Source organism: Dothidotthia symphoricarpi (genome assembly GCF_010015815.1).
Source record: "Dothidotthia symphoricarpi CBS 119687 unplaced genomic scaffold P153scaffold_8, whole genome shotgun sequence".
Classification (NCBI taxonomy): domain Eukaryota; kingdom Fungi; phylum Ascomycota; class Dothideomycetes; order Pleosporales; family Dothidotthiaceae; genus Dothidotthia; species Dothidotthia symphoricarpi.
Window position 1 is genome coordinate 693,778 of NW_022985015.1, and position 13,811 is coordinate 707,588.

Genomic DNA, 13,811 nt, shown 5'->3' on the forward strand with positions numbered 1-13,811 from the left:
GTCCGTGCTCTAGAAGCGATGGCTTGGACTGTGCATGGCGATCTGGAGCAATCGATCTGGAGCAATCTTGCCACACAGTGTATCGTTATCTCGGGTTGAATTCTTGATATTTTTCAAAACATCTTTTCTTCTCGAAGACTGCCCTGATCCTTCAAAAGGTAGCCCAAAGCTTGTGTAAAGTTCCCTTCCAGCTTTGAGGGCGCTGTCGGTGCGGTTCTGTGGCGTAAAATTACGGGAGATCAATTATTGTGACCACAGTTTTCAGCTTGGTAGTTTCTGATGAGGCTTGAAATATCGGCCTAGCAGGGTAGGAGTATGTTCAAATCAGGAATGTTGAATGATGTCTATTCGCGTATCTAGCTTCTTGTGGGTCGAGCTAGGGACAGGAGACATGAGTGGTGTACCTTCGATCTTCAGATTCTAGACGGGGGGCCAGCACGATCAATCGTTGTGAGACTTTTGTATCTACTATCGCCCGCGGCTGCAAAGTGACCAGTTGCGCTGCGATTAATAATTCTTCAACGATATTCCTGGGTGCTAGGGACATCAATGCCTAAAGCTGGAATGCGATACTGTGGTACCCCCCCTAAGTTTAAGCCATCCCCACTTTACAAGTTGATCTCTGATTCGTCAGGATTGGCGATTTAGACGGTGTTGACCAATCTGTGAGCGTTTTGAAAAGTACTATGAAGTGGCGAATGGCTTAAACTTAGGGAGGGTACCACAGTATACCTGGAAGCCACCATTTCACCAAACTCGGGCAGCAGCAGAGTCATGAATACTCAAAGTTGTAGTAGGTACCCTGTTTATAGCTGAAAAGATCTGACGACTGTGGAGATGACTAGGCGTAGATCATCCTCTTGTACTCCGGCTCTAGCCTTTGTCGGCCGTTATGCTGTATTGAGCTAGGCTTATTTGCGATGGCTCTATGTCACGGTTGTCGCATCGCTTATGGAACATCCGTAAGTGACGCTGAGTGTATAATCACTTCGGGATCTTACTCTCTGCTGCCTGGGCGTTGATTCTACATCAATCCGCGTGCCTTTCCTAACCTGACAACACACCTTGGAACGGCGAGGACGCTCTTGCCATCAGCCGTGAAGACGATGCTGACATATCACGTGCTCTAAGCTTTTGGCTGGTACCGACCGGGGTGGCGATCACGCATAAATTCGAGCGCCACACTGGCCACCGAGCCGAGAACGACTTATCAGCCTTGCCAAAGGGGTTTTAACTCATGTAAGTTCATTAAGAAGTACTTGAAGCTGGAGAGCTCGACTTGCAATGTTGTAATAGCGATAGCATTATTTACTTTTCAAAGACTTTCTCTAGATCAGCACGCATACGATCACGACAGCGTAATATTCGTTTAGAAGTAGCACTACATTTACGGAAGAAACTACAGAACACGACTTAAATACAGTTTGGGAAGATCATAACACAAGTGTTGGAACATCTTTGATCAAAGTCGAAGTATCCTATGTAGTTTACGTTACGGCAGGATTTGCGTGGCGCAGGGATGGACGCCATCTACAGACTGAGATTCTAGATCTGTAGGAGTGCCGCCGTAAAAGAAGTGACTCAACATAATCTTGCTGGCTTATGATTTATGTCATTTCGACCATGGTCAGTTGTTGCTTCATCCTCAGTCGTGCTCTAGAGCTTAAGTCTGACTTTTGCTTACGCTATCCAAGCAGGGTGTCCAATTAAACGAGTCATCCTTCGGTCTGCACAGCCACTCCGCGCCACTGACTGAGCTCTAGCGTCGCTTCGCTTCAATCCCTGCTAGCCTTGATCGAGTCGACCAAAAATGCAGGGGTGATCAGTGGAGAAGTTCAAAAACTGGACAAAAACATACAACAGCGGGGATTCGCTTGTTGTCACCAACCAAGCTACTAATCCGCCGGTAGACTGCTTGAGTACAGCTGAGCGGACGGGAAGCTCTATATTCAGTCTCCTATGGTCGTATGTAGCAGATATATGTGTTGATAAATACATATAGCAAAATTACAACGCAGAGAATCATTCTTCCAGGCAGTCTGTAGAGTTCGCAGGGACTTAGAATCAGGGCATGAGCTCTCGCAAGTGACTACATGACAAATTGGCATGATGGTTCCCTCTCAGTAACGATGAATGTCACACAAAATAGAGCGTGTCTGAGTGTCGCTGCAAGAGGGAGCGAATGCATGCATTCTCCAACGCCGAGTAAGTCATCAACTGACGCAGTTTGGATACCTTATAAACGCAACGTGGGTATGATCATTGCTTGCTCCATGTACCTCCAACTCCTGGCTCGTGACGAACTTGCTCAAGTCCTGGATAGTGTGACGGCCTTTTTCCTCAAACCCTAATTTCTGGTACAAACGCATCGCAGGGTTGTCGGACGCTGTATCGAGGTAGACCAGCACGTTTAGTACGTCAGCCTGAGGGAACACCCATTCAACCAATCTCCTTGCGAAGCCCCTCCCTCGGAAATCAGGGTGTGTTGCAACGTTCTCTAGCAGAAAGTGTTGCCGTCCTTGGAGGACCTGCTGTTTCAGCTCTCTCAAACCGACGGTGAACTCCAAAATCAGATCTTTGTTGCTACTATCTGGTAGCTTCTTCCTATATGCTTCGTCCTCAAATTGCTGTCGCTCGTTGTTCTCTTCTGGTGTTTCTTCATCCTCGCTCAAGGCTTTGGCGACAGGCAAGGTCCACTGTGCTACAGCTACAACCTCATCTGTGGCAGGTTGGCGAATCACAACGAATTGTCTGTTCTGTTGCTTTATTTGCTGTTCAATGAAAGGTGCCATCGTTGTGCTGAGAGCCTGGGCGTCGACATTCCCGAACTGAAGCCGGGTGAAGGGCGAAGTCCAAGAGAGTGCAAAGAGCGACGCTATCGCAGCTGAATCAGAAGGCTTCGCCTTCGACAGCAGCCATTCGCAGCACATAGTGTGTGTCGTTGGATTAGAGTCGAACTGGAGGTGCAGGGTGCCAGCTAGCGCGTTCTGTCTTGAGAGAGAGAGCCGAGACTGCGCCAATGAACGCCCATACACGATCCCAACGAATGTGTGCAAGATCATCACGAGCGAGGGCAGAGTTTCGTTGAAGAGGCAATTATAGAGAGAAAATCATATTGTGAAGCGATGCAGATTTGAGGCTCTTGATAACTACCTTACACGATAGAGTTCAACCTACAAGCTCGAGATCATCTATGTGTCAAACCATTCCAGGGCATCATCCTTCCCAAATATCGCCCTATAAACTCTATCCCCATCATCCTTAATCACCTCCTCTGTATGGATACTATGCAGATTATACTCCCTCTCGTCAAGACTGCTGCCGTCCGTGCCGTCCTTCGCTGCACCAAACACACGGACGTGGATGTATGCGCCCTCAGCCGCAGGTAACCTGATCTTCCCAAACATATGAATGCCGTATGCTGAGATAGCAACGCGGACGGATTCGAGATCGTTGGACGAGAAAGAGGTCAGGTCGGCGTCAGAGAGGTCCTTGACGGCGCGAAAGTACTCGGGCTCGTGTTCTGTATGCGTTAGTAGTGCTTGAGGAGTATGTAGGAGTAACATACTGTCATGGTCACGTCGAAGCTTGATTAACTCCGCTTTGATTGACTCCAGAATCGAGTCGATAGCGTCGATGGAGGGTTGATGAGGGGCATGCGGTTCGTTGAGTTGAACGGTTTCTTCGGTAGCCATGGCGCGCGTGTGTGTAAAACTCGTATATCGATTTATTGTTAGTTACTTGCTGTGTGTTTGCATCTTAGTCCCAAGACCGTTGTATGCTCCTGCGTGTCTTGCAAGGACGCTAGCATGACATGTAACACGTTACACGTCGCGTGCCAGTGAGGTTGTCGCCGAATCATTCAGGATCGACCCGCAAAACCTGAAAATTGATGGCGCAAACCTGGAACAACAATACTGAAGAGCTATACGTAAGCCCATATGGGTCAGTTGTACACAATTCGAATAAGTATCAGCAGCCATTACCCATTCTGCTTTGCTAGATTCCCACAGTAGCATGACGTAGGCGTAAACGACACGAGAAGTCGCGATGGAGCCGATGTTTCAGGGTCCTCGCTGACTAAGTGCCACTTGCAGCTCCTTTCGGCGTGCACCACCTTCAAGACATCTACATGATCCAATTATATATATCCTACGAAACATCCTCATCTTCTTCATACTCTATACGTACAAAATACGAGCATCATATTAGGCTTTCTTCACGACGCTCTCGGCAACATGCCCTCCAAATGTACACTGTCAATCTCACACCCTTCCTTGTAACATCAAGGAAAACAGAGAAACCACCGGACTGCATCAAGTTACAGTAAAACCATGGCTGCAAGTTCAAACACATGTTGACATTGGATACAACTGAAAATACATCAACATTGCCAATGGACGCGCTGACACCAGACCCAGTCCAGCCATGACTTCATGCCCAATACCATCTTCGGTCGATATAACCACGACAATGCACACATGGGTTCCCTAGACGTGAATGGCTTCCGAGTCGTTGCTTGTCCAACTGAGCCTCTCCACTTGCTCTCGTTGACCCTCTCTTACACCCCCATCAGCTCACATACCAATTTCTCGTCATCTCGTTCACCAACTCTTCATCGCCGTATTCCTCCATCATGAGCTCCCTATATTGCGCAATGATCCGTTCTCTGGAATTGGGCATCAACACGAAGCTTCCCGCGTACGCCCCGAGCGCAAAATGTGGCACGTCGGTGTTGCTCGCTGGCTGCTGCTCGTCCCCCTCTCGCTTGTGTTTCGACATGGGAAAGATTTCGATGCGGCACATGGGGCAGGTGTTCGAGTTGCGCATCCATTGCTCGAGACAATCGCGTCCGAAGACGTGACCGCATTTCTTGATTGTCACGGCCGGCTCGGTGAGGGCATCGTGTGGTGGGGTTTTATGGGCCGACGTGACGGTCAAGGGCTCGAGACAAATCGTGCAGATGGAAGGATTCTCGCCATTTGTGGAGGGTCTGATGGCGTCGTTGCGAGTGCCTGAGGTGCATTTGATGACAGTGTCGAAGACAGGCATAATGCTGGGGAGGAACTAGCTTCCCCAGCAGTCAACGAACACGGCCCATCTTAAGCAGACCATAGACAGTCGAACCTGTTTGTTTAAGTTGAGACAACAAACAGAAGCGAATTGTTAGATGTGTGTTGCAAACAACGATTACAAACGCATGACCGGGAAGTCTTTCACAATCACGATAGAGTGAGAGACATGGAGTTAGGATGATCATCAAGAACACCAAGCAATATGGATGGTACGCTCTTCGTTGTTTCGTCGCACAGCACGCGCGCAAATCTGCGAGAGTTTCTTTGTGATGCCCTCAAGATATCCTCTCATCTACAACATCCATGTCGTTGCCTCACAACTCATCTTGATCGTTCCTCTGCTTAGCAACAACAACAACCCCTCTAACAACACCCGAGCGTCCCCACCACGCAAACATCTTTCTCGCAACCTTGAATCGTCCCAAACCAAGACCAAGCATCTTCAGCCTGCGATCTTGCTCCTCCATGAACTTTGCAAGCGGCGAAAACACATGCTCACTCACGTCTACTACACTGACCGATGTCTCCTCGTAACCAGCCGCGATCAAGTTTTGCCGATACTGCTCCGGTGTGACAAAGTTTGTCCACGGCGCGCCCATGAGCATTGTCAGGATACGGAGTGTGAGCCTCTGTCGGAACGTGGCCGTGGGGGAGAGACATAAGTCGAAGGCCATGAAAGACGCCCTGAGAGTTTGGCATGCGTAATTGATGAGCGGCCAGCGGGAGGGCGAGAAATGGTATGCCGTGTCCAGCGCAAGTACCCATGTTTCTTGTGTGCCTGATTGAGCGGTTTGGATACTGGAGTGAACTTGCGCGTCCCAAACCTCGGGCTGAGATGCGTCGGCGCAGAAAACAGAGATAGCGGGACTCTGACCTGGAAGCACGCGTTTGAGCTCTTCGACGCGTTCGGAAGCGTACTGGGCTTGTGTCGAGTCGTTCGTTATGCCGATATACGAGTCGAACATAACATTGTGATCTCGTTTCCCCCACCAGGCTTCGTCGCAAGGTCGAATGGGAGTCTTACTCATCACATGGATGGTTTGGTCGCCGCAGCCAATACCTAAGTCGATGAGACATCTTGCACGTCGATTAACTTTTACGTTCTCGGCGCTTTCGGTTTTGTGGTTGAAGCCTGCTTGGGCGAGCACCTCATCGTGAAGGTCGCGGCATGCTTCAGCCATAGTTTTGTTCTTGACTGCGTCTTCCTCATGTCGGTTCTTGGAGCCGTCAGCTGACGTATTGCAAATGGGATGCCCAATTTATAGGAACAGGAGAACACACAGACCAATACCCCATATCTGCAGACATTAATACACCGTTTGTGGCTCCTACAGCGGATTTACGTACTCATCCACATCGCGGTAGGCTGTATATGCAACCTTCCATGTTGGAGGCCATAGACCATATCTTCGTCTCTTCGTGTTTTCCGCCTCCCCATTGTTGTATATAATCCGTATGTGATGCACAAGATTGTTATTACAGCCACCAGCGAACTGCTCTCCATCCCACTTTTCCTGGCGAAAGTACTCAATCTTTCTGTGATAGGAACACCGAGGAAGAAGGATGCACTTTGGGCAGGCATTCTGACTGGGGGTGACATCTGGGAGTGTCGCGAGTGAATTGAGATACAGAGCGAGATGGAAGCGTGGGAATATACATATGGATTAACCGCGCTAACCATGATGAGGTCACACGTGCTGTATCCGTCAAAGATGCTGGAAATATTGCTTTCACGCCTACTTGGACAGCCGACAACATCCCACGTATCGTAGAATTATTTCACCAACTGATCTCCTAGTCATTGCATCTTCAGGATTCTAGTCCAGAGTGGATTTAGAAACATGTAGGCGATCGATGCCTTCCATCACGTTCAACTTGGGATATGTAAATAAACTGTTTATCCTATATGTCTTACTCATGCTCTCTCTGATTGCCAGGGTATCTGGACACCAAATGCATGTGCAACTCGCATCGCCGATATGACGCAGCCTTCTAGTAAAACCATGCCGTCCCAACACCATCCGCCCACCAGCCAAACATTGTCATCTCCGTTCTTCCAAAGCGGAACAGATTTCTCATCGCTAAAAGTTTCCTCAGTTTCTCGGAACATGGCATTCACGATACGCTGGCTCTCTGGACTCCTAAGAACGCGCGTGAACTTTGCCGAATGAATTGTGAGTGATGGCTCGATAGGGCTGAAGGGACAGGTCGTGACTATGGCGCCGCAGGGCTGGACATGGTGAGATTCGGTTGTATGTGTATCGGTGGTCGAGGTGTTGAGGTGGATTAGTTGGGCGCCATGTGCGTCAGCGGCATTCTGCATTTGCGGTTCCTGGGCAAGAACGCTCGAATCAGTGTGCACGACGCTTTCGACAACCGCAGTCGGTATGCGGGTCATATGGTGGCGCAGCGGCTCAAACACCCGACCAACAACATCTGGCGCCACGGCGAGGACAACTCTGTCGAAATACTCGCTTTGAACGCTGTCGTCGCTTCCGTCAGATTTCTTCCAGGATACCTTGACACCCTTCTCTTGCGGTTCCACTGCCGTAATTGCAGCGCCAAGCTCGTAATCCACTCCGCGGACCAAGCGATCCTGCGCGGCCTGGACACCTTCTGAAACAGTGTAATGTGGCGCCTTGTGTGTCCTCCGTTTGTACTCGATTACATCACTTGCAGGGAACGCGAGTAACGTCTTGTGCGGACACGTGGTGACGCCTGATATCAGCGGGACAAGGTAGTATGTGACGAATCGCTCTGGCGTCCACGTTCGTTCCAGGTATTGTTGCAGCGTTTCGCCTGGGTGTGTAGCGACCAGGAAGCAGCATAGTGAAAACCAAACGTAGCATGCTGCCATGTATGCAAACTCCATCAAGTACGGGATGATGCCTATTGTGCTCGGTCGGGGCGCCAATTGATGGAGATTCGAAGCGTGCGCAAAGTAGGTGGCATCTCGCTGGGCGCCCTGTTGCGATGGCGCATTGGTGGACCTCGCGAACTCGAAGAGAAAAGGTTGTGAATGATACTGCACGCCCAAGTAGTCGTACAGGGCCTTCAGGTTGCTGTAGAAGCCCCCGGCGAAGGCGCGCATGGGCAGGTCAACGCGATCTGATGAAGTTCGTGCAGCATTGGGTATCGATACGGAGGCAGAGTCGAGCGATAGAGAGTTTCCCTGTTACTATTAACGTCTGTCTATTGCAGAACAATAAATACCTACAGATTCAAAGACCTTCACGGCGTACCGTTTGCGGTCATCACGTAACAGCAAGTTTGCGGTCACCAACCCCGCCATGCCAGACCCAACAATAGCTACCCGAATGCATTGTTGCGACTCCATGATTGAGATTGAAGAGAAAAGAGACTATGGCGAAGCTATGGCGAGGCTGCACCAGGAAGTAACTATCCAGCGATCATGGCAAGCAAGTTATCTAGCAAGCGCCTCCTTCCTCGGCACGCAGAATCATGGAAACAGATAACCCCAGTGGCAGCCGCAAAGGGCAGTCCCACCGAGTCAACGGGTATCCACGCACGCGAATGATGACGGTGGGCGGGTAAGCATCAAGAAAGCAATTTAACCTTGCCAAAGAAGGCATCGCGAAACGATCTCACAGAGGACAAGACGGTGTGGTGAAACGCAGACGATTGTTGATGTCATGATGAAATTAAATTGCATAACTTGATTGGTGGGGTGGCGTAACCCGAGTGGCGTCGCGTACCTGCCTCAATGCGCGGTGTGTATCAACGTCTTGTAGTTTGGTAAGTCCTTCACCATTTTAACAGTTTCGCAGACGAGCCGCTATAGTCGCTATAGACCCTCTAATAAATCTCTTAAATCACCCGGAGGACACGGTCAATCGAGTATTCTGCACTATGGCTGGGACCGACAAGATGCCAGTAATGCGTGTAGCAGTAATAGGCGCAGGGTACGTGATGCATAAGAAAGAGGCATCATAGAGACCTGCTAATAAAACAAAGCCCTGGCGGGTTGGCGACTCTAAAGACGTTGCTCGAAGCCTCAACGCCTGAGCGGCCAATTGAAGCTTTCTTATTCGAAGCGTAAGTGATCAAATCTTCAGACTGCTATGCGGTTGTTGTTTGTGTCTAAAGGCCATTTCTAAACGGTATCCAGTGAGGAAAAGATTGGAGGAACCTTCCATTATCGCGCATACGAAAACGCTGAGCTTGTTTCTTCCAAGCAGCTGACGACATTCTCGGACCACCGCTTCCCTCTTTCAGCACCAGATCACATATCCCTTCCGCAGTACGTCGACTACCTGCAATCCTATGTGGAACGCTTCAGTCTTGAACCACTCCTCAAACTGGGATGTCGAGTCACCAGCATCGAACCACTCGCCAAGTCGCCAGGTCTAAAATGGAAGCACCGAGTGAAGTATGTAAAAAAGCAAGACGACGGCAAAGAACAGTTCTTTGACTGCTCGCATGTCGCCATCTGCACAGGGTTACATGTCGAGCCTAACAAGCCTACTATCCCTGGAATTGAGAACGTCAAGGGCGAAGTTTTTCACTCAGCCCAATACAAGAAGCGTGCGCAACTCACCGGTCGAGATGTATTGATCATGGGCTGCGGCGAGACGGCAATGGGTATGTCTCCCTCTTTTGATTCATCAACGTGCTAACATCCACAGATGTCGCATACGAGGCCATCAAAGCAGACGCAAAGTCGGTAACAATGTGCTTCAGGACAGGGTTTCTCTCATTCCCCAAAGCCCTATCACGATTCCAAGTATTCGGTAAACAATTCAAGGGTGGGTTGCCCATCGATGGCCTGATCACGAACCTGTTTGAGACTGCATATGTACATCGCTCCATAGCAGCCAGTCGCATGCGCTGGTTCGTATCTGACTTCGTCATCAAGCGCGTGCTCTGGTTTTTGACAGGCACACAAGCTGGCATGAACCAGCATGTGGGAGCGCTGCCGCATGATCGACTTGGCAGAGCATTCGTGTTTTTGAACAAGAGCAGCAAGGCGATGCCGTATCTCAACAGGCCGTACAAAGAAAAGCACCCCCTCGGCTTCCTTGGGAACGGCTATGTAGACCCACCAGAAGATGCGCAGTCAAAGAGGTGGGTCGACACATGCACATTCCCCGAGCGAATCGACGAGACAGGACGAGTGATCTTCCAAAAACGACCGGACCGAAAAGACTGGCGGCGTATGCAGAAGATCGAAGTGCGGCCAAACTGCGTTGTCTACTGCACTGGATACAAGCAGTCCTTCTCCTACCTGCACGAATCTTATCCTACAGCTGGAGATGCTACGATCCGCAATATCGTCGCTCCAACCGAGCCTACCGTCTCATTCATTGGCTTCGTACGCCCGGGCGTCGGTGCCATCCCGCCCATCGCCGAGCAGCAAGCCATGTGGTGGGTAGCCCTCATCACAAACCGCATGACTATGCCCACGGACCCGCCCCACTACCATCTCCTATCCAAAGACACTGCGCGTATCCAGTACGGCGTTGACCACAGCGCGTACATGAGCACGCTGGCCAAAGACTTTGGCGGAGCACCGGGACTGTTAGAGCTATGGAAAGCACATGGGTTGAAGGTGCTGTTTGTGTACTGCTTTGGAGCGAGTTTCGTCACCTTCTACAGATTGGTCGGCCCCTTCAAGAGCGAGGCTGCGCCGGGCATTGCGAGAACGGAGTTGGCGGAGACCATTACGAGGAGAGGGATCTTGGGCAACTTGTTCTTCGGAGTGAGTTTATCATTTTGTTCTAGAATGTGGTGTGCGGGTGCTAATCTGTGTACAGGTCATTCCAATGATGTTCTACGGCATGATCAACTTGACTGCCTTGGTAATGGAGATGGTCGGTCTGATACCCAAGGAGAAGCCAGTTGTTTGAGAATCGTAGCTAGCAAGACAATCACGCTGTTGCATGACGGCTTGCGTCGCCCTCCCAGTTGTCTTGAATCTGGTTGTGTTTGAGGATTTGGCAAGCTTGCAGACCAGAGATACTCATGTGGAGCGCCTTGCTTCTGGTACCCCTTCCGTGATTTCCAATCGTCCACCTACTGATCTCTCACTCGCCTTATTCACACTCCCAACTCGCAGCATATCCGATTCCTAGGACAGTGCCAGTTTATAGAAAGTTTGATGCTCATACGTACATCAACATACAAAGCGATTCAATTTCACGTAGACACTCGAGAACACTCATAACTTTTCCAGGCTCAAAAACAGAAGGTTACCGAACACATGTTGATATCAATTTTTGAAAACACCATATGACGAGAGGACCTGCCTTCTATTGCCCAAAAAGAAGATTCCACAAATTGATGTTCTCCTACTGTCGCGAAAGACATGAGAACTGGCTCAATATGTGGCTGTGGACTAGTGTGACAAAGTTCGTACAAGGTTGAAATTGAAACGTGGGCAAAGCTATGGGTCTAACATACCTCTCCCAAGATTGTACTTCTGATAGGCGTTTGACAACAAAATTGCTACGCCTCGTCACATTGCCAGTGCATTAGCCTCTTACTGATATATATATATATATATATATATTTGCGCCTCCCCTCTTCCCTCAGCCCCTCTCTCCATCTATCTATCCATCTATCTGGACTTCCAAAATATGTGGAAGGACGAAGTATGTTCTGGATCAAAAGACTTGTTTTATGTTCGTATGTTCTCCTCTTCTTCGTTCCTCGTTCCTCGACACAAAAACGCTGCACCTTGCAACCCATGGAGGTCTCAGTCAACTCGAAAATCCTTGAATATGAGCGAAATGTGTGAGGATTCTCGAAACCAAAAGAACAAGCGACTCGTTAGATGGATTGAGTTGTGCGCCCTGTTGTTCACTTTCAAAAGATGTTCAGCAGTTGAACATGGTGCGCTCCCGTGGATCTTGGGGAGAATATATAAACCCGTCTCCCTCGTCCTGTCTGCCATTTTCCTGTTACACTGCAAAATCTTCTCTTCCTCGAAAAGCGGCCAAGCTGATCGCATGGCACCGAAACACACCATATATTCAACGCATGGGTCTTGCGGCTTGTAAAAACGGATTCGTATTGCGTTTATGTCTCCGGAGCCCGACGACCCTCTTCCAAAAACAAAAAATCTGGAGCCTGATGACATAGGCCGAGAAGCTCGTTCCCCGCAACACATCCACGGAGGCACTACGAAAACAGACCCATTGCACTCATATGTCCTGTTGCTGGAGGTCTGTGGAAGTGTAGAATCAGAGCGAGACTCCCTCGTTATCTGTCTGGGTTATTAAAAAGTGAAAAAGCATATATCTATGGAGCGGAAGATTGATTCGGTGGTATAGCATGGATTCGAGAGTTGAGAAATGGCTGGAAATTCGTGCGATGGGTTTGTGTCTTGCGTGGCTGGTACAAGGAGTGCTAGAAGATCCTGGCCATGATGAATATGGGATTCTCACGGGCTGAAGGACTAGATGGAGTGTTATGTGAGCAATGTGGATTTTGAGTATGACTGGCATCCATTGTCTTTCCCGACAATAATTCTACACAATAAGGTTGTTGTTTAGTTCATGTCAGCTGGAAGCGCGCGGAGTTGGTGACGTCTCGACGCGTCCAACCCTCGTCATACCAGCATTACGTCCGAGCTCAAAACCTTCCCGTACCATCACCTCTCAGCCCAGCAACAGCACTCCAAACACAGAAATTCGAACCGCATCACACCACCCACAATGCGCCCACAAGCCCCCACAAGAGCAGCACGCTCACTCCAAAAATGCCTCTTCCGCCCCGCCAAATCCACGCAATTCCGCACACAACCCACCCGCGCCTTCACAGCCCACCCACCAACCCACCACAACCCGTCCCCCTCAACCGTCGACGCCACAGAAGTCTCGCACTTCAACGCCCTAGCCTCCAGCTGGTGGGACCCACACGGCTCCTCACGACTCCTGCACCTCATGAACCCCCTCCGCCACACCTTCATCACACGCTGCCTATCCACCTCCCCGCCCGCCTCCCACACCCTACGCATCCTCGACGTCGGCTGCGGCGGCGGCATCTTCGCGGAATCCGCCGCGCGCCTCCCAACCACCCGCGCCGTAACCGCCATCGACCCCTCCCCCGGCGTGCTGAGCATCGCAGAAGCACACAAGCGGCGCGACCCCGCGCTCATGGCACCCGGCCGCCTGACTTACGTCAACACGTCGATTGAAGACCTCCCTCTACCGGCGAAACCCGCAGACGCGTTTGACGTCGTAACGCTATTCGAGGTCCTGGAGCATGTACACGCCCCAGGCCCGTTTCTGACGCACTTACTCCCTCATGTGAAGCCCGGGGGGTGGCTGGTTATGAGCACGATTGCGCGCACGTGGACGAGCTGGGTTGTGACGAATTTGGTGGCCGAGGATGTGTTGGGGATTGTGCCCAAGGGGACGCATGAGTGGGGGAAGTATGTTAATGCGGGGGAGCTGAGGGCGTGGTTCGGGAAGCAGGATGGGTGGGGCGAGGTGCGGGTCCAGGGCGTGGTGTATGTGCCTGGGTTTGGGTGGAGGGAGGTGAGGGGGAGTGAGGAGTGGGGGAATTACTTTTTGGCGGTGCGGAGGCTGGGGTAGGGGGGTGGGGAGTGTATGATATTGGTTGTGTGGATGGATGAATGAATGTGTATGAGATAGATACCCGGATGATGTAACGTACAAACTTGCCCTCAACATGTCTTTGGCACTTTCCTGGACGCAGCAAATGCCAACACATCACATACATCACAAAACCGACAGTGACACAGAAGCAAGT

The 13,811-nt window shown here is 50.5% G+C and overlaps 7 protein-coding genes across 7 annotated transcripts; 2 read left to right on the forward strand and 5 right to left on the reverse strand.

Annotated features, from left to right (window-relative positions):
• Nucleotides 1–1,954: 1,954 nt before the first annotated feature.
• Nucleotides 1,955–2,957, reverse strand: P153DRAFT_365995 (acyl-CoA N-acyltransferase). The gene has a single exon (XM_033667948.1). It carries the CDS (start codon nt 2,928–2,930, stop codon nt 2,214–2,216), a length of 717 nt encoding a protein of 238 aa, XP_033524787.1. The 5' UTR covers nt 2,931–2,957; the 3' UTR covers nt 1,955–2,213.
• Nucleotides 2,958–3,104: 147 nt separating this feature from the next.
• On the reverse strand, nt 3,105–4,017 carry P153DRAFT_365996 (uncharacterized protein). Its single transcript, XM_033667949.1, has 2 exons — nt 3,569–4,017; nt 3,105–3,523 (listed from the first exon to the last, which is right to left on the reverse strand). Exons 1-2 carry the CDS (start codon nt 3,693–3,695, stop codon nt 3,192–3,194), a joined length of 459 nt encoding a protein of 152 aa, XP_033524788.1. The 5' UTR covers nt 3,696–4,017; the 3' UTR covers nt 3,105–3,191.
• Nucleotides 4,018–4,451: 434 nt separating this feature from the next.
• Nucleotides 4,452–5,221, reverse strand: P153DRAFT_217257 (uncharacterized protein). The gene has a single exon (XM_033662595.1). It carries the CDS (start codon nt 5,050–5,052, stop codon nt 4,573–4,575), a length of 480 nt encoding a protein of 159 aa, XP_033524789.1. The 5' UTR covers nt 5,053–5,221; the 3' UTR covers nt 4,452–4,572.
• A 168-nt stretch (nt 5,222–5,389) lies between these two features.
• On the reverse strand, nt 5,390–6,480 carry P153DRAFT_288267 (uncharacterized protein; the record flags this gene model as incomplete). The annotated part of the gene is made up of 3 exons (XM_033663589.1): nt 5,390–6,280; nt 6,357–6,373; nt 6,423–6,480. The coding sequence occupies 3 exons, from the start codon at nt 6,478–6,480 to the stop codon at nt 5,390–5,392; spliced, it is 966 nt and encodes a 321-aa protein (XP_033524790.1).
• A 388-nt stretch (nt 6,481–6,868) lies between these two features.
• P153DRAFT_314252 (FAD/NAD(P)-binding domain-containing protein) lies at nt 6,869–8,696 on the reverse strand. Its single transcript, XM_033664913.1, has 2 exons — nt 8,293–8,696; nt 6,869–8,247 (listed from the first exon to the last, which is right to left on the reverse strand). The coding sequence occupies exons 1-2, from the start codon at nt 8,410–8,412 to the stop codon at nt 6,991–6,993; spliced, it is 1,377 nt and encodes a 458-aa protein (XP_033524791.1). The 5' UTR covers nt 8,413–8,696; the 3' UTR covers nt 6,869–6,990.
• A 276-nt stretch (nt 8,697–8,972) lies between these two features.
• Nucleotides 8,973–10,942, forward strand: P153DRAFT_288757 (dimethylaniline monooxygenase; the record flags this gene model as incomplete). The annotated part of the gene is made up of 5 exons (XM_033663612.1): nt 8,973–8,998; nt 9,051–9,131; nt 9,205–9,677; nt 9,722–10,794; nt 10,850–10,942. The coding sequence occupies 5 exons, from the start codon at nt 8,973–8,975 to the stop codon at nt 10,940–10,942; spliced, it is 1,746 nt and encodes a 581-aa protein (XP_033524792.1).
• Nucleotides 10,943–12,692: 1,750 nt separating this feature from the next.
• On the forward strand, nt 12,693–13,633 carry P153DRAFT_338161 (hexaprenyldihydroxybenzoate methyltransferase mitochondrial precursor; the record flags this gene model as incomplete). Its single annotated transcript, XM_033665772.1, has 1 exon — nt 12,693–13,633. Exon 1 carries the CDS (start codon nt 12,752–12,754, stop codon nt 13,631–13,633), a length of 882 nt encoding a protein of 293 aa, XP_033524793.1. The 5' UTR covers nt 12,693–12,751.
• Between the last annotated feature and the right edge of the window lie 178 nt (nt 13,634–13,811).